At 39.5% G+C, this 22,229-nt stretch overlaps 1 protein-coding gene across 2 annotated transcripts in view; it reads left to right on the forward strand.

Moving 5' to 3' along the window:
• The window catches only part of LOC139744151 (tectonin beta-propeller repeat-containing protein 2-like), a 32,339-nt gene extending 10,570 nt beyond the window's left edge, over nucleotides 1-21,769 (forward strand). The window contains exons 3-16 of one of the 2 annotated variants that reach the window (XM_071654604.1): nucleotides 2,607-2,735; nucleotides 3,455-3,589; nucleotides 5,148-5,308; nucleotides 6,541-6,585; nucleotides 10,559-11,010; nucleotides 11,579-12,469; nucleotides 12,863-14,462; nucleotides 14,944-15,076; nucleotides 16,224-16,437; nucleotides 17,396-17,485; nucleotides 18,289-18,516; nucleotides 19,193-19,483; nucleotides 20,600-20,749; nucleotides 21,184-21,769. In XM_071654604.1, the coding sequence (XP_071510705.1) occupies nucleotides 2,607-2,735; nucleotides 3,455-3,589; nucleotides 5,148-5,308; nucleotides 6,541-6,585; nucleotides 10,559-11,010; nucleotides 11,579-12,469; nucleotides 12,863-14,462; nucleotides 14,944-15,076; nucleotides 16,224-16,437; nucleotides 17,396-17,485; nucleotides 18,289-18,516; nucleotides 19,193-19,483; nucleotides 20,600-20,749; nucleotides 21,184-21,332 (4,668 nt within the window). In that variant the 3' untranslated portion in view covers nucleotides 21,333-21,769. The remainder of the gene's footprint in view (nucleotides 1-2,606; nucleotides 2,736-3,454; nucleotides 3,590-5,147; nucleotides 5,309-6,540; nucleotides 6,586-10,558; nucleotides 11,011-11,578; nucleotides 12,470-12,862; nucleotides 14,463-14,943; nucleotides 15,077-16,223; nucleotides 16,438-17,395; nucleotides 17,486-18,288; nucleotides 18,517-19,192; nucleotides 19,484-20,599; nucleotides 20,750-21,183) is intronic. The other variant, XM_071654605.1, reaches the window with a different exon arrangement.
• Nucleotides 21,770-22,229: the final 460 nt, after the last annotated feature.

The following is a 22,229-nucleotide window of genomic DNA, read 5'->3' on the forward strand; positions in this document are numbered from 1 at the left end:
AAAACCCTGATATCTCCTTATATTTTAGGTTTTATTGCAAATATTTCATATGGTAGGATGTTTTATGATACAACAGACCTACACATATGCATCAAATGTGATATCTTGAACATTTTTGAAATCACTGCTCCCAAAGGTAAACTGGACCTTTAATGTATTAAATTTCAATACTATACTACTTGCTACACTTGCTATAAGTTCACTTGTGAAGAAGTTATGTATTCTTTCTTTGTACTCTTTTTTTTCTACTTCCTTGAGCACCCAATCAGGCATTCTTATGCGAAGCTGATATGTTTTATCCTTGTTCATTGTGATCTGCTATTGATTTTAAAAACATTCTTATCCCACTCATCAATGGATAATGACGCGTTTCGGTCTTTTTGTGAAGAAGATATTCGTCAAGGGCACTTCTCAAAACGGATTCACATGACAGAAGCAGTTCCTTACACAAGGATCCGGTGCTTTGTCATTGTAGCTGCTACAGGAACCCATGCAGTCGTAGCATCCATTATTTGTCTAATTAAATGTTGGGATACTTTGTCATGTGATAATCTAAAGACAGCTACTGTAAAAGAGGATATTTTCGCGTGAATAATTTTTTTGCGCTTGGTCGGTTAAGAAGAGTTTTGCACGTTTTTAATTCCATGGAATGAAGACGGTAACTATTGGAGCATATATGGCAAGCAAAAATATTCACATGCTTTTATTTAGTAATTCTTGGCAGTAATCTGTCCACAAGGGAACATACCCTCATGACCTGTATGGAACGCAATATAAAGCAAAATGCATACAATTAATGTGATTCTTGAGCTCTTTCCCTTTTCCTGTCTTTCTCTTTCTCTGGTATTCACCTCTCTTGGATTTTCATGATACATCTGCTTGAAGTTTTTACATTGTAGTGATGCCCTAGCAGAACTGGCAAATTTTTGGAAGGTCATTGTAGGTTCAACCCATTGTGGATTGATGTGCATTTAGTAATTGTGTGATACCCAACATGCCCAAATTGCACAATTGATATAAGAGTGTGACGTTTTTTGCTGTAACACTGATCAGAGCAAATTTTTTTTTTTTTTTTTTTTTTTTTGTCCTAATGCCTTGTCTCAGGAAGTGAGAGAAGTGTCAGGAATAGCTCTAGGTTGGTTTTTGTAGAGAGTGGACATTGTCCTGTGATACAAGGTTTGTCTGTCAATGACTCAGACAAACACTGTTCACTGCATCTTGTGATTTCAAATTTAACCTTGCCTGCATATTCCCTCAAGAGAGTACTAGTTCAAAATTCTTTCCTCTTCTTCATTTTGTTTTTCGGGGGGGGGGGGGGGGGGGTGAGGGGAGAGGCAATCTTTTGTTGATTTCTTTGTGTTAAATGTACAATTTGTATTTTGAAGACATATGAACTTGTTAGGCATCTCGTGATGTTTTAAAGCTTTCAAGATGTAAATTTAGGGTTTTGTTTGCATTCATGAAATGACTACGGTATCCATATTTATCATGAATATATGGCAATATTAGCAAATACTAGTACTTACTCAGTAATCTAAGACTCAGTGTGAGGTCTATGAGTATATCATTTACTTGATATAGTTGGATCTTGCGTATGTACACTGTATGAAGGGCTACCAGACTATACAATTTTGAGTCATACATCAAACATGTGACATTGAGGCAAGGCTCATGATTGAAGCATGACAACACACCCAGGAAGGAAGTATGTATCTATGTTGAAGGCAAAAATCGATGCATTCTCAAAATTAGCAGTATCTGAACTGCAACTCTAATAGTGTGATGTGCTGACCAGTTTTAATTTGATACTTGACATTCGGTATTTGAATAAGGCTTGTGTAACATAGCAACAAAAATTGCATGCAATTTTTATTGAATTTAATGTTTGTCTGTACAACACATTCCATGTTTGACTTTAAGAAAATTTGAAGTATACTCGCTGTAAGCAGGTATGTCAAAAAATTCTAACTTTTATAATGATGGTAATAACTTGTAATGTATTGTGCCACTTCCACTCTGTAGAGTGCTCAAGGTAAATAAATACAGAGCAAAATTAAGACAAAAAAAGTTTTTAAATGTATTTTTTGAAGGAGTAGCATGTCAGCTTTGATGTCATTAGGAAGAATATTCAAGAGTTTGGGGCTTGCATGCCTGAGTAAATGATCTCCCCCCCCCCCCCATGATTTAGTGACTTTAGCTATCAACAACAACAACAACAACAACAACAACCAGAAGCAGATACATTGTAACTGTAATAGCCTTGTGGCAGTGTATCAACTGAAATGGTGGGAATGTATCTCTTCTAAATTTCAATAGTACATAATCATTTAGCAACAGTCAAATATAAATTAATAAAAGTGGTCTTTAATTTCTTTGATTTCCGCTAACCTGCCCTTTGTAGCTTAAACAAGTAAAATTAATGTTGTCTATCTCCCTTTTTAGTGGCTAGATTTCAATAGCAAACACTCTTTGTTTACTATACCACATATATTTTGACTGCAGTGTATATTACTGCAGTGTGATTCTATTCAGTATTCTTAAGGTAAACTTACGTGAAGAGCACATGAAACTTCATCCCTTGTGCTATCCTTTCTTTATCTCGTAAGGACAAAACCTGCCATGTGTCCTGTGTAAAACTTCTGACCTGCCTTGACCATCAACTTGCTGTTGGAACATCCCATGGCCACATTGAGATCTTTCTCCTCCCGTCCAGGTCACATGGCCATGCTGTTCAGGTAAGTTAAAAAGTCACCTGAAAACAAAACAAACAAAAAGAAAGAAAGAAAGAAAGAACACACAGACAAACGAACAAATGATAATTTAGATGGATGAATGAATGAATTACTGTAACATTAATGCATGAATATTATGTTGTTTATGCTGTTCAGGTAAGTTAGAAACTCTTTTCTAGTTTTATTCAAATTAGTGAATGATGAATGAATCAGTGAATAGATTAATATACTGGTAATAAATTGTATTTGTGTGCAAGAAATTGAGATACTGTATTAATCAAACCCAAATTAACATCAATGCATTTTTGTATGGTTGCAAGAGGTGAGACAAGAACATCAATATTTTATATACATGTATCAATCAATTCAATTAGAAATTATTGTGGATTTGTAAAAATTTCATGGAAACAATGAATGAGTTCTCTTCCAAACTAAAGACACTGAAAAACTCTTAAACACATGTGATGCAGTGAAAATGAATTGCAGATATATTAGAGGAAAAATTCAGAGATACATTGTACTCAAGATTTTTTTGTCATATTTTATCATTATCAATTAAGAAAATCCCATGTTTGCAGTACTTAGTGCAGTGCGCATAGCTGCATCGTTCTTTAATAGCAGGATGCTTTTTAATGTGGGGTTACCAGTTTTAAAGTGTGTAAAATGTACTGAATGGTTTGTGGATTTGTTTTCTTGGCTGTCACCTGTCTCCTGTGTGTCAGGCCAAAAAGTTTGTGCTGGACCACTTCCACCAGAACAACCGGGTCACATGCTTGGAATGGAGCAACAATGGCATGAAACTTTTCTCAGGGGATACAGAAGGGAAAGTGATTCAAACAGACATCGACTTCTATGAGGTAAAGTGTACCTGGTGTAGTCCAAGCCATCATTTTCATCTTCTATATGCCAGTTTTTACCTTTTTTTAAAGCACTCTTCAAATGTTTCTACATCAATGATTCGGCACATTTCAAAGAGAAATGACATATTATTACCTTTCACATGCAAAATTGTATTATCATCCTTGATAAGATCACAGAATTTTGCTCCTCCTGACAGAACATGTATGCATCAGTTTTAAGATTTGTTAACCCTATATTAACTGGGGGGGTCAAATTGACCCCCCTCTCGACATTTCGCGCCACGATTCCGTGACACGCAAAGATTTTGCCGCGTCGCTTCATAACTTTTTTCATTGAAGTTTCCCGCATATTTTGAGACCAAATTTGCGATGTCCGGGTACACCATTCTGAAGTTACGTAACCTTTTGCATATATATATCAATCCCAAAACAGCTCAAATTCATGATATTGTGTGCAAATCCAATGCAAATTGTGTTTTTTTTGTTAAATTGATATAAATTAGATTATTTCAACTTTCAATCATAGAAATTAATCAATTCTAATGTAAATAAGCTTGAAAAAGTCCCTGAAACAGATTTTGGCCAAAAAACAATAGAAAACAAAAGGTAAAAAACAATGAAATACATAAGAAATTAGCAAAACAATATAAAAAAAAGGAATTGATTTTAATTGTGCTGTTTTTTTACAAGAAAATTGTTTGATGTGTCTTGAGGAATTCTGACACAAAACTTTAGCAATCCTTCAGCGTATTTAATGGAGTTACAGGTGGACCTATGATTTCATGCATAAATTTGCATAATTAATTTACTAAAAATACAAAGTCAATCTATTTCTATTGTATGACCATGTAATCTTGTAGATGACATCCGGCTTTATGTTCAGACAAAATTTTGCGGCGATTGCGCAATGGCGGCCGAGATCTGAAGGGGGGGGGGGGGGGGGGGGGGGTCAAATTGACCCCGCCAGTAAAAACTTGATCTCAAATCGCCCAGTTAAAATAGGGTTAAACCTTTGTGTGTTTTGAGTGCCAGTTGGCTCAGAAAACTCCTTAGTGTTGTACACACTGTTCAAAGTCAATAGTACAGAAAGAGTTAATGGGTAGAGATTACAACTTCCAGATGCATACATGTACGTGCATGCATACATACGATGCACGTATACGTATGAAGCTGCACGTGTCATCAAAATTTGCAAATTATGATGCATAATTTAAATGCATTGCAGCAACAACTAATACATCTCAATACTGGTTTGTATGTTATGTTTGTGACAATAGTAAACATTTCTGTACTTTGTATAGGGAGTAGTAGTAGTGATAGCAGTAATCAGTGATATTATAACTATTGCTTAGTAGTATCACAATCATGATGATGACGATAATGATTCTAAATGCTTATCGCAGTCATTCCCATTTCATTAGTGTTTTATCATGCTGATGATACTATTGTTTGCAGTACTTTGAAGAATGTTCCCAGTGGTGATGATTGATGTGCTTACACAAATGATTACATTATGGTGGTGTGTCACCTTTATGGTGGTGTGTCACTTTGACAGAACCAGTGCAAAGCCTCACTTGTGGTGATGGAAGAAGAAGGTGTGGTCCAGCTGAGCTATGCACACAAGAAAATCCTTATTTCCACTGTGGGACGGACAATCATTTGTACACCGGAAGATGACAACAAGATCCAGCAAGTTGGGCAGCAGCCGAGAAAACCGTAAGTCTAGGGCTCAAATCTTTGAAGGCCTATAGATCCAAACAACAAAATGTGTACTTTCTTTATGAGATTCAATACCTCATCAGTATTCATCTAAAGGGAGAACATAATAAGATTGTTATTTGAGTCGAAATTATCTATATCATGATTTTGATTCAGTAAGACTACATGTACTTGATAATCACCACCATTGTACACAAAGTTGTGTTTGCCAGTTATATTGTACTCCTTTTTGTCCCCGCCGAACGAGTTCGAGCAGGGGACTATGAAACGGGCTCCGTACGTGTGTGTGTGTGTGTCCGTGTGTATGTGTGTGCGTCCGTGTGTGATCAAAATGTTCAATTTGCTACTTCTCTGTCATTTATGAGCCAATTTTTATTCTGTGTGCTCTATATGATAGCACTACATGGGAGCTTTGAAACTTCTACACAGAATTTCAGTTGTGACCTTTGACCTTGACCTTTGACCTATATTGTACATTTTGCTACAAAATGCTACTCCTTCGCCATTTCTAACCCGATTTCGATTCCGTTTGCTTTATGTGATGACACTAGGTGAGGGCTTCAAAACTTGTACACAGAATTTTGACCTTTGATTTCTTTGACCTTTGACCTTGATTTTTTACCTGTATTGTACATTTTGCTACAAAATGCTACTCCTTCGCCATTTCTAGCCTGATTTCAATTCCGTTTGCTTTATGTGGTGGCACTAGGTGAGGGCTTCAAAACTTCTACACAGAATTTTGACCTTTGACTTCTTTGACCTTTGACCTTGATTTTTGACCTATATTGTACATTGGCTACAAAATGCTACTCCTTCGCCATTTCTAACCCGATTTCGATTCTGTTTGCTTTATGTGATGGCACTAGGCGAGGGCTTCAAAACTTCTACACAGAATTTGACCTTTGACTTCTTTGACCTTTGACCTTGATTTTTTACCTATATTGTACATTTTGCTACAAAATGCTACTTCCGGCGGGGACATATATTACGCACCGCATAATTTCTACTTTTCCTTGTTTTGGATGGGACTCTCTTTATAGTCATTATTCTTTCATTATTTTGAATGTACAAGTAGGCCTATACATCCTTTTTCTTTCTTCCAGTAATTTTGATATGCAGAAGGGATGTGACACGTTTTATGTTTTTACATGGAATAGGCCACATTTGACTCATATTTTAGGTTGATGTGTGCATGCATTTATACACATATCTGTGAAAAACACTGACAGGAATATTTGGAATGCCATATCCAAGAATAGTCCAGACATCATCAGGTATGTGTGACTACTTGTCATCTGGACTTTAATCACAACAAATATTAAACATGCAGCTTCCATGCATATTGCTGTACTACCGGTATGTCATGTTTACCACCTCGTCCTACTCATTTGTCTCAACCTATTGTACGTGTACCTCTTAAATTTGTGTGCTTTATATTGTGTATCCATGCAATTCACTGTGTGTGCTCACAGATTTGTTTCTACATTATAGTGCCCACATGTACAGTACCAGTATACTGTCATATTTTTTAATGACATCCTTTGCACTGTGAATAATGGAAGTCATTACCCTGTTACATTGCTATTTACATTGTGCAGGTATTCATTGGCAGTTACCAGTAGGAATTTCTAGTTCACCTTTTATAATATAAAAGCCAAGGTCGATAATTTGATATAAAACATTTACTATGCTTCAGATCACTCCATCTATTGTAGAGATACTCTTGATCAAATGATCAGCATACATTGTAGATGCTGTTCATTTCAATGTGTCACAGTTTGAAAAGATTTGTACTTTCTCTGACATCTTCAGAAATCGCATCTGTAGGCAGACTCTGTGCTGCAAAAGCATGTGCCATTTTTCATTCATTTTTCTTGTGGAATTCCTTCCCATTCTTATTTGAGAATCGAAAGAGATTGTTACGTATGATGTTACTTTGTCCTAAAGCTCAAGGGATCTTCCCTTTGCTGTTTGATTTGCCACAAGTTCCACCAGTTACAGTGTATTGACTACAGGGAAGTGTGATTTGTGTTTGCAGGTAAAAACCAGTCACAGTGAGTCCTTTCCAGCAGAAATCTATTTAAATATGAACTTTATACACTGTATGTGACAAATATTGCCACAGTGTAGAGGACAAGTATCTCCCAATAGATGTGGTTGATCTATTGGGGGAAAAAAACGTATATGATTCTTATGAAAAAGCAAAAACAAAAACAACGTCTTGAGCAATAATAACATCAGTGACAAGCAAACAAGGAAAATAAGCACGTTTAACCCTTTTGGCCTTGTCAGAAAAATTTCTACAAGTTCCTGACAGAGGACAGAAATATGTAATCCATGCCTCTTGTCACTGTTGAAAGCAATATCATGGCATTTCACTTCATGTGCTTGCACCATCATAAAAAGAATTTCACCAAGTCTCTTCCATTATATTTGTTATCTTGGCAATGTTCTTTGGACCATGTCCCCCAGTCTCATGAGTAGTTATAATTCAGAATGATTTTGAATACTCTCCTTAAGTAGTAGCATTTGTTTATTCAGCACTTGAATTGGGCATGGTGGGTGGTAAAAGCTCACAAGCACTACTGCTGTATTAGAATACAGTTTCTGTCAACTGCCAAAGGAGAATTTATGCAGATTGATATTAATTTGGAATGACAGGACTGATGTTCAAACAAAACCAGGCAGATAGTATCATCTAGTATTATGAGTCTTTGAATGTCAATATCATACTGTTTGCCAGGGCTATTATAGTGTCAGGACACGTACACGTATAGTCATGCAAGACAACCCTTGGGGTGTCTTGACTCTGATGTTAGGTCATAAATTACCCATCAATCAGTTGGAAATTAAATATTTCTAATTTGATATTTTCTTGTGGGAGACTGGGTATTTGATCTTTTTAAAGATGAGACATCGCAATGGGTAAATTTGTCATTTGATGCTTTCATGCAAATTAAAAAAAAAATCATAAGTTGTGATTGTATGCTTGGTGCGCCTAAAAATGATGCAAGCGATTTTGAGATCTGTAGTTTACTGTACAAGATGCCTGTGATAGAGAGCCCCTATCATGCCATGTAAAGTGATGCACTGGTAACCATAATTTTGGTGTAAATCAGATTTTGCTCAGATAATCACTGGTCTACTACTTCAATGCTACATGTGATATTCCATTGAATAATTCTGTTGTGAATAGAGTGTCCCTTCAGTAGTGCTTTTAATAGATTTCATCTATAGCAGTATCCACATTTGATTTTATGTTAGATGAAACATTTAATGCTGAAAACTTGAATTTATTCCAGAGAATTTTAATGTGTGTAAATGCAGTACTTAATCATTTCACCAATCTTTGTCTACATGTACTTCATCAGATTATATATTTCTTCATTCTTTGTATGTGGCAGTCATCTTGAAATGTCATTATTCTTTTTAAAACTTCTCTCATCAGAAAATCTGCTAATCCTTCTTCTCAAACTTGTAGAAAGCACGCTGTTCTAGATATAACACTTTAGGGGAAAACAGAAAAAAGAAAAAATTGCTATATATATATATTTTTTTCTTTTCTTTTTTGCGACAGTCTTGCATTCTTAGAAAGTTGAATGACTGTGCCTGGTATTCGTATCCAAATTTTGGCAAAATTCCACTAATGATGTGCCTATCCAGACTTTTATATATCACTAGAGAGTGGAGTATTATGAATTGATAGGATCTGCCATTCTAATGACTGCATAGGAAAAAATGCAGGGTGCCTGCTTGTAGCACTAGTAGGTAACAAGCTTGACGTAGCAGACTAAATGGAATTAGTAACTACCTTATATAGGTGTGTGTATAATATAGGGCTTTCTAGCTAACAAGCTTTACCTAGGTAGCAGACTGTATTTACAAGGAAAAAGTTATATGTCTGTAGGGCTTTCTCTGTGTTAAGTATCTTAATGTTCATAAAATTTTCTCAAAATGCAGTCATATGCCATATTTTCAAACACTGGTCAGCATATTTAGTGTACCAGGTACCGGTAGTTATATTCCAGAGCTGATACTTTTTCTATACTATCTCTCTCTATCTGTACATTCCAGATATTGATGTTTTGTGTGTTATGAGGGCAAGGGGGGGGGGGGGGGGCTTTTGTCAAAATGACAAGATATTAGTAAACTAGTACATGTATGATACATTTAACCAAGTGTTTTCTGCACCATGTTCGGTGATAGCAGGTATATATATCACTAATTTACTCAGAAAGAATGGGACAAATGAAACCCTCTAAATATCATTTTTTCCCCTACTCCTCCTGTTAATATTATAGTTCTGGTCTTTTGACATAATCAGACTTCAGGTCAGAAGCTTGGAAAATGACTAGAATATCAGATGAGTTTCCCCACTCTGCTAATAAAAACTGAGAAAATGAAAAAGAAAACATCTCATTCACCATTGCATTTGCATTTTACATCTTGGCTTGCAGTTCATCTCATGGTATATGAATCTGAAATTCACTCAGTTGTGGGTTGATGGATCTTTATACAATGTGATGATGCAACAGACAAATGTCTACTGCTTCATCTGTTGCGTAACCATCCAGCGTAGAGACAAAGTGTAATAAATGAAATAAATGCACTGAGAAAACAGATCCTATGATGGAAAAAAGTAAAGAAATTAGATCTTTGTATAGCATTGTGTGATAGTTATGGTATTCATGCAGAGTCAGTAACTTTAAGTCAAGTTTAGGATATTTTGACCTGTTGAGGATGAGTCCCGAGTATACTCGGGCAAGTGTCTGTAGGAAATGTGTGTTGTAGCAAAATCTGCCCATCCTCAATGGGTTATTACTTCTGTTCATGCAGTTGGTTATAATCAATTCAGTTATCTGTGTGTTTGAGAGCATCATTTTAGCTAGCAAGTGTCAGGATTTGAAGCAGAGGCGGCTCTCAATATCATGATTTTGGCCAAGTCTGTGTTTGAGTAAGCCAGTATGAGCATATCATAAAGAAATTCACTATCATCTAGAGTTTATGATTAAATGCTTACAAACATTTTATAGCATTTAATTCATTACTTTTCTTCATTTTCTTTCTTTTTCAGAAGCAGTGCATTTGTTTCAATTTTTTCTAAACCATGGGGTGTAGATGCTCTTTTCTTGTGAAGTTTGATTTGTTTTGGAAATAAGAATGCAAGTTAGAATTTGAATGTAAAGTGAAATGATAGGAATTAATAAATTTTGTATTTTCTTTTTACTTTAATATTCCCTGCTACAGAGGCAGCTATGGAGCCCATTTCAACCCAGGCCTGTGTAAGCCTAGCAACGCCACCTTGTATGTGGCAAGGCCTGGCTGGCGTCTGTGGCATGCCAACCCCGAGGGCGTGGTCCTGGAAACCATTATGTTCAAGGACCTGATTGGGAAAGAGCACTCACCCATTCAGCTCCTCCCAGACACGCCCCCCGCTGTCATCCCGCCCCCGACTGAGCTCCAGCTGGGTCACCTGCTGCCATACAGTAGCGGGCTTTTGGTCAGTTGGTCACTCTCCTCTCTCGTGGTCCTGCAGCCCAGTGGTCCCGAGGGGGCTCTCGTGGTGGCCAGCAACTTTGGAGAACTGGGCAGCATTGTTACCGTGGCTGTCACACGCTATGAGATCTTTGTTCTCAGGAAAGGTTGTGAAAGGAACCTTGTTCGTATTGCTAGTACACCTGAGCTTCAACTAAACAAAGGTATACATTCTCTTAGATTATCTAATCATTTCTGCCTCTTTCATTTTGTCAAGGCATGTGTTCATTAACAGTGTGATTCAGAAACTTAAATCATTTGTACATTGAGTCTTGAATCACTGCAAAAAGCTTTATACCTGTTTGTACTGATACTTAATTGGCTTGTAAGGAATTTTGAAGGACATCTGCTTTATGCATTTTCTTGAAGATACATAATTTTCAGAAAAACTGCTAATTTATCATAAGGATGTATTTGAAACAATTAAAGAATGTAGCATAATTTGAGATTGATTTTTTTGTTATTGTAATTACGTTTTATCCCTTGGGCAGTGTCAGTGATAGAAATTCCATTGTAGTATAATGTACCGTTCGTAAAGCAAATATCTGAATATCTGTTGAAGACATTGTGGTGCATTATCGGTGGAATCCCCAGTTTCATTTAGACTTCCCTGTCATGCTCATAGGCCACTTTAATACCTGCCCTGCACCACATTGTACCTATTCCAATCAGCTATAGGTTCATCAGTTATGAAGATTACTCTGATGTATTGATACATTTCCTTTCTTGCAGAACCTGCAAAATCAGATAAAGATTTCGGTAAAATTCATGTGATACGCCTGAATCTTGTCGGCAACCCATCAGACATGACTCTGGAGCCCTGTGCGCCAACTCCTGCAGAGAGAATGACATCTGTCAAAATCAAAAACAAATTCAGTTCCATGCGTGGCTTCCTTAGCAAAGCAGCAGATGAGCTGACCGATAAAGCCCTGGAGACCAAGAACAAGATGGAGCGAAATTTGGAGCGATCCTTCAAGCTCAACCTGCCCATTCCTGAGAGGAACTCAGATGACAATGTCAGCGTCAAGAGCGACAGGTCATCTGTCAACAGTGATGAGCCAACCAAAGCTGACCCTGGTACTCCAGAGGCCGAGCTGTCTGAGAAATTGCTTGTCTCAGTCGTGAACTCCAGCTCAATGAGTGGTGAGGTGTCACCCAGCGGACAGGTGTTTCCGGTAGACCCTCTTGCCAATTCATCAAATCAAACCAGTGGAGAACTTTCTCAACAGGAGCGAGCAGAGCCAGCAGGAGGAAAGACGGAGCAATCCAGCAGCAATGTCTGTCCTGAAATGGAGGCGCCCTGTGAGACAAGCAATATGGACAAGGAAATGAGTGAAGTGGTCCCCTCGAGTAGCGATAGATCACGTGAAAGGAACGGTTCGACAGGTTCAAATTTGTTAGCAAATGGCAATGAGAGTGCGGCGGATCGGGTTTCTATCGTGATTACCGAAGATCCAGCCGACGACCAGTCTGCACATGTGGTGCAAAACTTGAACAAACGACAGTCTGCCGCCTTCAAAATCAGCAAAGACACTTTGGGCAACATAGATGGAAACTTTGAAAGTATAGTGTTTCAGCCCAAGCCGAGGTCCAAGACGAAAAAGAAAAGGAAAACTGTCAAAGGTAATTCACCAAATCATATATTTTAAACAGTTATTCTTTCAAATGTATTTTTCTTCAAATCCATAGATTGTCTTGATGTGCAAGTGTATCGCTTTTGTATTATTGAACATTATATTTGGGCCGTAATACTAAAGATATATCCATGTGCGCTCTCTTCTGTTGCCAGTAGTACTGATTACATTTGATTCATACTGAATATTATGAAATCAAATACGATCACACTTCGATTAAGAAATATTATATCAATCACAAGCACATTTTTTTTTTACATGTGGCATGTTGTGGAATTTGAGGATGTGATTAATGCATATAGGCAATCAAGAATTCTCAAAGAAGCTATCTCTTTCATGTAGCCCATCCCTCTCCTATTCTTTCCTACTCTTCTACAATTAGGTGCAAAAGTGGCCACCAATGTTGAAATAGGCGAACAGAATTCATCACATGTTGATGCTCACAACGCAGAGGTCTCCTCATCAAGACAGAAGACAGCCCCTTTCCTAGAAGCCATCAAGGAAGGTGAGACTCTTGAAGAAATTTCTTCGGGACAGGAGTCTCCAGAAACGGAGAGTCTTACAGGAGTTGATGGGAAAGTGGACAAAGAAGTACCACTGCCAGGAGAATTGGAAAAATCCGCTGTCCCTGGAAATGGGACCGCAGCTGAGGATGCCCCATTGACAAGTAAAACTGAAATTTGTACAACATCGTCAGTGAGTTCAAAGAAAGAATGTGAAATGCGAGAACTGAATTCAGTAAGCGAAAAGTCACTCCCTAGGTCACTGAAATGTCCATATGAAGAGAAGGCAAGGACATCAAGTACAGGATGTAAACCGCTTGGTGAGGAATCAGTTCAACAACCTGTTGAAAGCCATACTACATTAGACAGTGATAGTCATAAACAACCATTGAGCATTAGCATGCCAAAGTCTTTAAATGCTGAGGATCAGCCAAAGAGAAGCAATGGGGAGTTGTCTCCTCTCAGAAGTCCTAGGTCCCCAAGGGGTTTGTCTAGTGTTGAGCAGACGCGAAGACTAGGGGTAGTTATGGAGGATTTTGATCTTGAAAATGTGTCAGCAGATGAAAGAGCTGCAAATTTTGCCGAAGCGCAGGACCTAGTTCATTCAGATGCTCCAACTGAGGAAAAGGAGGAGGACACGGTAGATGAACTTCCAGTGATACCTGAACGGAAGAAAAATAGATATCTGGGGAAGGTGAAGATGTTGGCAGATGCCTCAAGACCAGTCTCTGAATTTGAGGACATCTACTCCAAATACAGACAGACAGTCATGCTTATGAAAGAATCCATATCTGAAGAGGACTTAACAGCCCAAGCAGGCAAGGATGAGGTCGTCCAAGCAGCCAACAGCGATGACTCTGAAACTGAGAGTCATGAGTCGGACGAAGGAGACGAAGTAGAGCCGTCACTACCGGAGAGCATCCAGCAAAAACTAGCAGGGAGCTGGATGCAGTGCACAACCCCGACATACATCTTTCAGTTATTGGCCTCAGAGCGACACATCTGGTATGTGGACCACCGGGATCGTGCTCACCACAGCCTCAGCTCCGACATCGCCTGCAAATGGAGCAAGCTCAAGGATGCGCACTCTCGCCTCATCGCCGTTTCTCCATCAGGCAACATCGTCTGGCGCGTGCACCCAAAGACTCTGTCAGCACATGCCAGCACAGCTATAACTCAACGCTGCCCAGTGGGCTTCAGGTGGAACGAGGTGTCTCGAGAGGTTTCTCAGGTGTGCCTGGATGAGAACATTGCATGGATCATCAAGCAGAACGGACAGCTGTGTGTACAGAAGGGACTCTGTCGGGACAAGCCCTACAGCAAGGACCTCTTGGTTGAGAGCAGTGCCCATGTGGTACAGATTGCAGCCAACAATGGAGTGGTGTGGGCCAGGACCATGAAGAATAAAGTGGTATACAGAGTGGGAATCACTACCAAGAAGTATCAGGGAACACATTGGGCAGAACTGCCAGATAATGAGTAAGTCTGCAGCATCTTTCTTCATATCTGTCAGTGTGCACTGTCACATCTTGGTGCAAATATATTCTAATTTATAAACACAATACTTGTTTACGACAACAAGATGCTAATGCGAGCAGATCCCTGTGCAAATTTTCGAGAATACTGTAAATTCTGTGTAGTTCTGGTTTGCCAAGTCAGTGTGAAAGCCAAGCTGCACTGATTCATTCAGTGATTGCCATTGCTGCTGTAAATAGTTGGAGCTTTCTATTACAACTAGATGTAGTCCAGAAATGGAATGTCTTGACTTAATCTGCTATGTAAATCCAGTGTTCATCCTGCAACCGTTTTCTACATTTGTCCTCCCCCTCCTTTTTAACACTTTCTGTGATGGGGTACTGCAATTCCTTGTCTCTGTGGGTTCGTGTGTGTCTGTCCTCTTGTCTGTCTTTCTGTCCGTCTGTTTTCTCCCTCTGTAATTTCTACAAACCAAATGGAACAGGCATCTGAAGATGGTGAGCATAGCACTGGACTCCAAGAACACTGGCTGGGCCATCACCGACACGGGTACGGTGTGGTTCAGAACAGGGGTCAGCATGGAAAGGCCAATAGGAGATGACCAGAAGTGGTGGCAGGTCAGTCATTGAATTTGATATCGTAAGCTGCGTTTATACCATGTTCCCGACATCTGCGGCAGCCCCATTTGCCAGAAACGTAGTTCGCTGTGGGTAGATGAGTCATATCTCCTGCATTTCCTCCCGCCCCCCTTCACATTCTAGTCTTGCTCGATCCAGTCCTGGCCCTTGTAAACATATAGCTATCAGACGCTGTTCTCACAGCGTCTGGTCAGGTTAGACAATAAATACTTTTAGTCGCGTCCCGCAACAGACAACCTCAAAGTTTTGTTGCGGCCTATAATGTGCAGCCCCGTTTTAGTGCATTCACATTTTATCACTGCATACAAGATTCTTCATTAGCACTGGGATTGCCGTGGCAAATTTTTTGACAGTTTAAAAATCTGACGAGGCATCCACGGCAATTACGGCCTGTCGCGTTTGCCTATCCCGTCTCACCGCGTTGTTTCAAGTCCATCCTGTTTTGTCCACCGTGGCCTGAAACAGGAATGCCGTGGTTGCCTTGAACATGGTGTAAACGCAGCTTAACTTAAGTCTTATTTACTGAAGGTTGCCTATTTAGAACTAGTGCATGTATGTACTGCTGCCCCAGAGTCCCCTGCCAGAAGTATTATGTTAAAATATGTCTCAATTACCCCTCCCTCCCCCCCCTGCATATTTATACATGTGCACAAACAATTGAATGTTTCGTATGAATATTTCCTATGTGATAAATTTTCCGTGGATTCTTGTGCGTGCTTGAATTCCCAATATCTCAAAATTGTGGTGTAAAGTTACCATTACAATGGCAAAAACATTACAATAAAGCAATAAACATTGTGTGTAGTGTCATAGGTAATTCACACACTTTGATGGTATGAAAAATCAGGTGAAGGGTATGGGTCAGCAACCATGGTCAAGGCTTGAAATTGCACTGCATCACAATTTGTAAAATGACTGAGACACAGTGTAAATCGCCAATTAGATATTAGGCCAGGAGGTTGAAGCTCTGAATGATATGTGCCTAAAAGAAAAAAAACAACAACAACTGAGAACTTAAATGTTGTAGTATGAAGAGGTACGTCATTGGACATTGCAATGATGCAGTGTCGGGCAAGTCATATCACCACCACACTAAGCCTGTCTCTGTTTGGTTTTTTGCGAATAGGTTTGCATGAGCGAGTACCTCATGGAGGATCCCAACGTCCTGCGCATGATGGTCAACATGGCTGGCAGTGCCACCAGGGTGGACCGAGTGGTCAACTGGCTAAAGAAGCAGTACTACAAGGCCACAGCCATCGCTGCCAACTCCATGGGGGTGTGGGTCTGCAGCTCCTACCACTTCAAGACCACACTGCATGTCTCCAAGGGAAACCTGCTCGGTATGAATAATATTCCTTAGATTCTTATGATGAACAGTATCAACTGAGCAGTGTCTCAAATTGTCATTTATGATATGCAATTAACTTTTTAATGAACCTGAAATAAGATTTTGTGTAATCAGTATCATTTGTAGACAGGGTGCTGTTCAAATAATAGTGTTGAAGAATGATTCTTTTCATTCTCTATTGATTTGTTCTGATCAGAGTCCATGGTGCCTCACAGCCTCCTGCAGGGGATGAATAAAAATGCTTGACTTGCCATTCTGTATTATACTGTAACACATTAAGAAGGATATTATGGGGTTTTTTTAAAGGTGTACACATACGTTTTGTAATGATGTACATGTATAAACTCAAGCATGTTATTGTTTGTTGTCATGAAATATATGTATCATCCTTCCTAGCACTCCAGAGGCCTTACCCTGTTAATCCCTTGAGGATGAGTCCCGAGTATACTGTATACGCCGAATATTTCGCGAGGTTTTTATTTTTGCGAATTTCGCGAGTCAGCTGCTATTCGTGAAATTAAAAACACGCAAAAATATTGAATCTAATGCTGATATAAATGTGATGTACGCGTATACATTTCTCCGTTCAGTACAGGACTCCACAATCGCAAATTTAACCACTTGCGAAATTGTCGGGAAGTCCCGATTCGCGAAAATTTACACTCGTGAAATATATGGTGTATACAGTACTCCGGCAGGGGTCTATGGGTAATGCGTGTCGTAGCAAAATCAGTTCATCCTCAATGGGTTATGGTCATACCCTCTGAGCCTGTTGGCAACACTGAATCTTGCATTAATTAACTCCCTGCAGGGTCAATTTCTCCCTAACGAGCTTATACTGTGATTAACTTAACAGAAAAAGGAAAGAAGAGTTTTTGGAGCCATTTCAATTTATGACGGTTGATGATAAGACATAATGATGAATGTCTGACCCATGTATCGCTGTCCAGGATCCCGATGGGAGCTCTCCAATCCACTGGGCCTGCCAACATCAGCTACATGGAAGTGTGTCTGTGCATCCCCCTCTTATGGACCAAGTGGTTTGTGCTTCTGGCTTTCTTCTTACAGTAGTGCTTTTGAGCTAGTCCTAGTACATGCTTAACACTACTGAAGAAATGCTTTAAAAAATATTTAAAAACAATTTAAATATACAGTGTGAGCATGTGAAAGTGACGTCTGAATAGGGTTTCTCTGTTTTATTTGCTATGTTTGGGTAAACACCCCAACACTTTTGCAGTAGGTTCAGGTTCACCACTATCATGGCTCTGGCAAGAACATCCTCACATGAGCAATGGTACTATGAGTGATAGTCTAGAGAGAATGAAAGTGAGAGTGAATGAACACAGTGCATCCTGTACTTGAGAAATTGGAGATATACCTTACTTTGCTCCCCCCCCCCCAATCTAGATGATGTTACACAAGCATACATAACATGACTTTGACTGTTCACTTAGCTGTCAGAAAACATCTGCAATGTAATCTTTAAAGTTAACCTGTTGAGGATGAGTCCCTGAGTATAATTGGGCAAGTGTCTATGGGATATGCGTGTTGTAGCAAAATCAGCCCGCCCTCAACGGGTTAAGCAAATAGAGCAGTGACATTGTCATTGAAATTTTACCATGAAGTAAAGTAATGCCATATTCATCGTTCACATGTAACAGTGATAAAGCTATATTGACGTATGCAAATCATATTGGACAGTTACATCATCTCTGTACAATTATCCCTTGCTTGTGCACAAATTTTCTGTATGTCTCCTTTTCTTTTCTGCGTAAATCATTTTCATGATGTCATGCTTGAATAGTAATGATTTACCAGCAAATTTTCCCACGCTTTCTTCCAGGAATGATTTGGGCCCTGCAAACAAGCGGGGAAATCTTCTGCTTCTCGCCCGAGACCCGCAAGCCCGTCATGGTCCAGTCCCCCGACGGGATCCTCTTTGATTACATCAGTGCCACAACCAATGCTGTCTGGGCCCTGTCCACCCAGGGACAGGTCTATGTTCGGATGGACATTTCTGAGCGCTGCCCCGGAGGTGCCAAGTGGAAAAGATTGAATCTTGCACAGTTTGGTAAGTACTTCTCCTACGCATGCTCTCTCTCCCTGCTGGTTTTCTGTCTATCTACCTCTTGCATAGAGATACTTACGCAATGTTATGTGGTCTATAAAGAAGAGAGAAACAACTTGTTATTATGTGTATTATTTCTGTTAAACGTTTTCATGCAGTTATAGCTTATGACAATGTGATATGTGACTTGAAATATTGCTCTGATAACTTGTATGTGTTGCCATTGTAGACTTACATGCTTGGTTATTTGCTATGGTCATAAGAAGGTTACTCCATTATAGGATTGTTATAGCAGAAAACCATTGTGTATCAGATAATGAGTCAGTGTTCCTTGATATCACCCCCCTCACCATCAAAATTAAAGTAAATCAATACTGCGGGAAACAAACTATGAAAGATAAGAAAAAAGATCACTTGAAAGATGACATGAGATATAAGCATGGTAATGGAAGAAAATTGTATGAGTTGAAGCTGTCTTGATTCTGAAGCTTATGATTGAGATATGTCTGTGTTATCATACATGTGATTGAGATATTCAGACATGCTAATCCATACAAGGGAAGTGTTGCCCTCGATGAGACAATCGTGAAACACAGATTAAGCCAGTATTGAATTGAGAGTGCTGTAGTTTATTGACAATGGACCAACATTATCTCAAGTTTCATTGTCTTGCCCACAGGGAATAAGAACATGGCCCACTTCACGCTTGGCAGTGATGCTGTGTGGGCTGTCGACTCCATGGGCGGGATCCACTTCCGGCTGGGAGTGGTCCTGCCCAAGTACGATGCCCTCCCACTGGCCTGGGTACCAGTGGACGGAAGGCCAGTAGGCTATGGGGTGTACTTCACCCACGTCTTCTGCAGCCCCACCAGCAACATCGTGTGGGCCATCGACAACAAAAAGACTGTGTATGCCAGGCAAGGCGTGTCCAAGAACTTGCCCGTTGGCCTAGGATGGGAGCCTGTGGAAGGTAGGTCATCGGGGTTAGTTTGTTCTAAACGTGTCATCTCTTGGTACGTTGCATCAGTATCAGCATGTGTCAGTTAGCGGCAGGTTTTGTATGTATCAAGCTGCTTGTAAAATTTAGCATTTGAGCTAGCTTTTGTCAGTCCCTTAGTCCCAATCTTAGTATGGGAACCAATCTTTCATATGAATAAGCAATGGAGTATGCCTTGCCTTCATTGACAATTCATAGGGAGCTCTGCTTATGAAGCATCCATGTCTCATTAAGGTGACACATTCCAATGTGAGCAGTTTATGTCTCGTGCAAGTGCTTATATCAAATCAAATCATGCTGTTCATGTATCATGCTGCACAAAAGTCAGTGGATATTGATGGGTGTTTCAGTGGTAAGCCTTAAAAAACCTAGCTCTGAGAAGTTAAGAATTGGGAAAGGTGACTCATCGAGCATTGTAAACATTTTGATACATCTTTTTGTGATTTATTTTTTAATTTGATTATATTGTTTTGACATGACCGCTAAGGAAGCGCTGAGTTCTTCTAAGCAAGCAACCACAGATCTGACAGTTTTGAGTCCCTGCCCCCCCCCCCCCCCCCACAAAAAAAAAGAGAGAAGTATTCAATGAGACTAAAGTGCTTTGCCTTGAGGTGCAACCACTGCAGCCAGGGAACTCAAACCAGGGACATTGTATTTGATAGTCCACAGTGGTATTCACTGAGCCACGATAGCTCTTCAAGTTCCTCATCTTTAACTAAAGGATTGTCATTGAAATGGAACTTGTTTATCTTGAAATGAATGTGCACAATGTAATATCTGTCATAAAATGTGAGAGAATTCATTTGGACATAATTGTAAAGCCCATGCTAGGAGTATTCAGATGTATATGTATGCATCTATTTTGCATCTATCTATATCAGATCCAAACAAAAGTTTACATACATGTGTAATGAACACAGATGTACTCTTCACTAAGCATTTTCTTAAATGTGTCTTGTCGACAGTTACTCATTACTGTCATTACTGTCATTACTGACTCATTATATCCTCATTACTTTGATATGGATGTGCTCTTATATGTGCCTCATAGCATTTTTCTTATGGCATCTTTCACGGACCTGTGAACAGGCACCCAAGCCAACCAGCTGTGCATCAGCACAGACTCTGTGTGGGCGCTGTGCCCCAACGGCGAGCTGGCTTGTCGCTTTGGTATATCTAGTGAGAACGCCACCGGGGATTACTGGAAGAAGATACCTGGGAACTTCAGGTATATCACAGGTAAGTGCTGATATCACAAATACAATACTTCTCGACCCATTTGCACTTTTTAAAAATCATTATTTGATCATAATGTTTGAACACCATGCAACTCTGTCTAATTTGTATAAGTATTAGAGTATCAAGGCAGATGGGTTGTGTAGATGACAAATTTACCAATTGATGTAATAATTTAATATTTCAAATCTGCAGGGCCAAATGTAGAATTCTTGAGTTAGAAACTGTTTTGGTGTAATTTTTTTGAGCAAGGTGTCACAGATGAAGCGTAGTGGATTAGATAGGGATAAGAATGTAACAGCAATATGACATGTGAATTAAATGTCCTACAGTACATAAGGCCACTGGTATTTTCAAACCAGGTTTGTTTGTTGTTGTGTTTTCTTTTTTCTTCTTTTTTTGAATCATCATGTGTCATAATTTCTCCTGTTTCACAGTTTCTCAAAATGATGAGCTCTGGACAATCGACAATGAGAGTCGCCTGTTCCATCGGCTGACCAAGATGTACATCCGCAGTGCCACCACAAAGGCTGCTGCCATGGAAACCAAACTGAACCAGGATGATGATGACTGGGAGCTTCTGTAGGCCGCCTGAATGGTGCAGTTTGTGTGGTGAGCAGACCAGACATACAGCCACAGTGCCACCACCAAGGCCACTGCCATGGAAACCAAACTGAGTCAGGACAATGGTGACTTGGAACTTCTGTAGGTGTGTGATATATTGTTACAGAGTGTGAGAACAGTGGACGAGATAAACATCCACAGTACCACCACAGAGGCCGCTGCCTTGGATACCATATTGACAACAATGAAGATAATGATGATGATGATGATGATATGATGATGATGACGATGATGACAATGATGACGATGATGATGAGGATGATGATGATGATGATAACGACGATGGCTGCTATTTTCCGTAGGCTGGTGATCAATGTGCACAGTTTGTGTGATTCCAGTGGGCCAGGGTTCAAAGGTGAACCACTTGTGAGCTCCAGCCTGGCTGTGAAGAAAAACAAAACAAACCAAACACCAAACAAACCCATCAATGACGTGGAACTAGCTCCTGGAGGGATTACACACCCAGCCACAGGAACATTCTCCCCTTTCTTACACAGGATTGTAATCTTTACGAGGATACCCACCACTGCTACTTCATAACGATGCTTCAGATCATTTGTGCTTAATGTCAAACAGTTCTGTGTTTTGTATCTTTTTATATCAAATATTATGTTTTTGTGCATTTATCCACATGTGGACAAGTTTTAGAGTGCAGCTGTCATTATGCCTGTGGCTACAAAATCAAAGGCAGGTGAACTAAAGAATGATTTCTTGTTGTATTTCTTTTTTTCATTCGTGTTTTAGTCATTGTTTTTGAATGATATGACCAGTACTATTTTGTATAGCAACTAACAGTGAGAAGAAGTGCTTTATAAGGAGAGATGGCTTTAACATGTCCTGGAAAGACAGTACAGTCAAT

Source organism: Diadema antillarum, unplaced genomic scaffold, assembly GCF_040938485.1.
Source record: "Diadema antillarum isolate AM-2024a unplaced genomic scaffold, OU_Dant_1.0 seq00001140_RagTag, whole genome shotgun sequence".
In the NCBI taxonomy this organism is placed as follows: Eukaryota; Metazoa; Echinodermata; class Echinoidea; order Diadematoida; family Diadematidae; genus Diadema; species Diadema antillarum.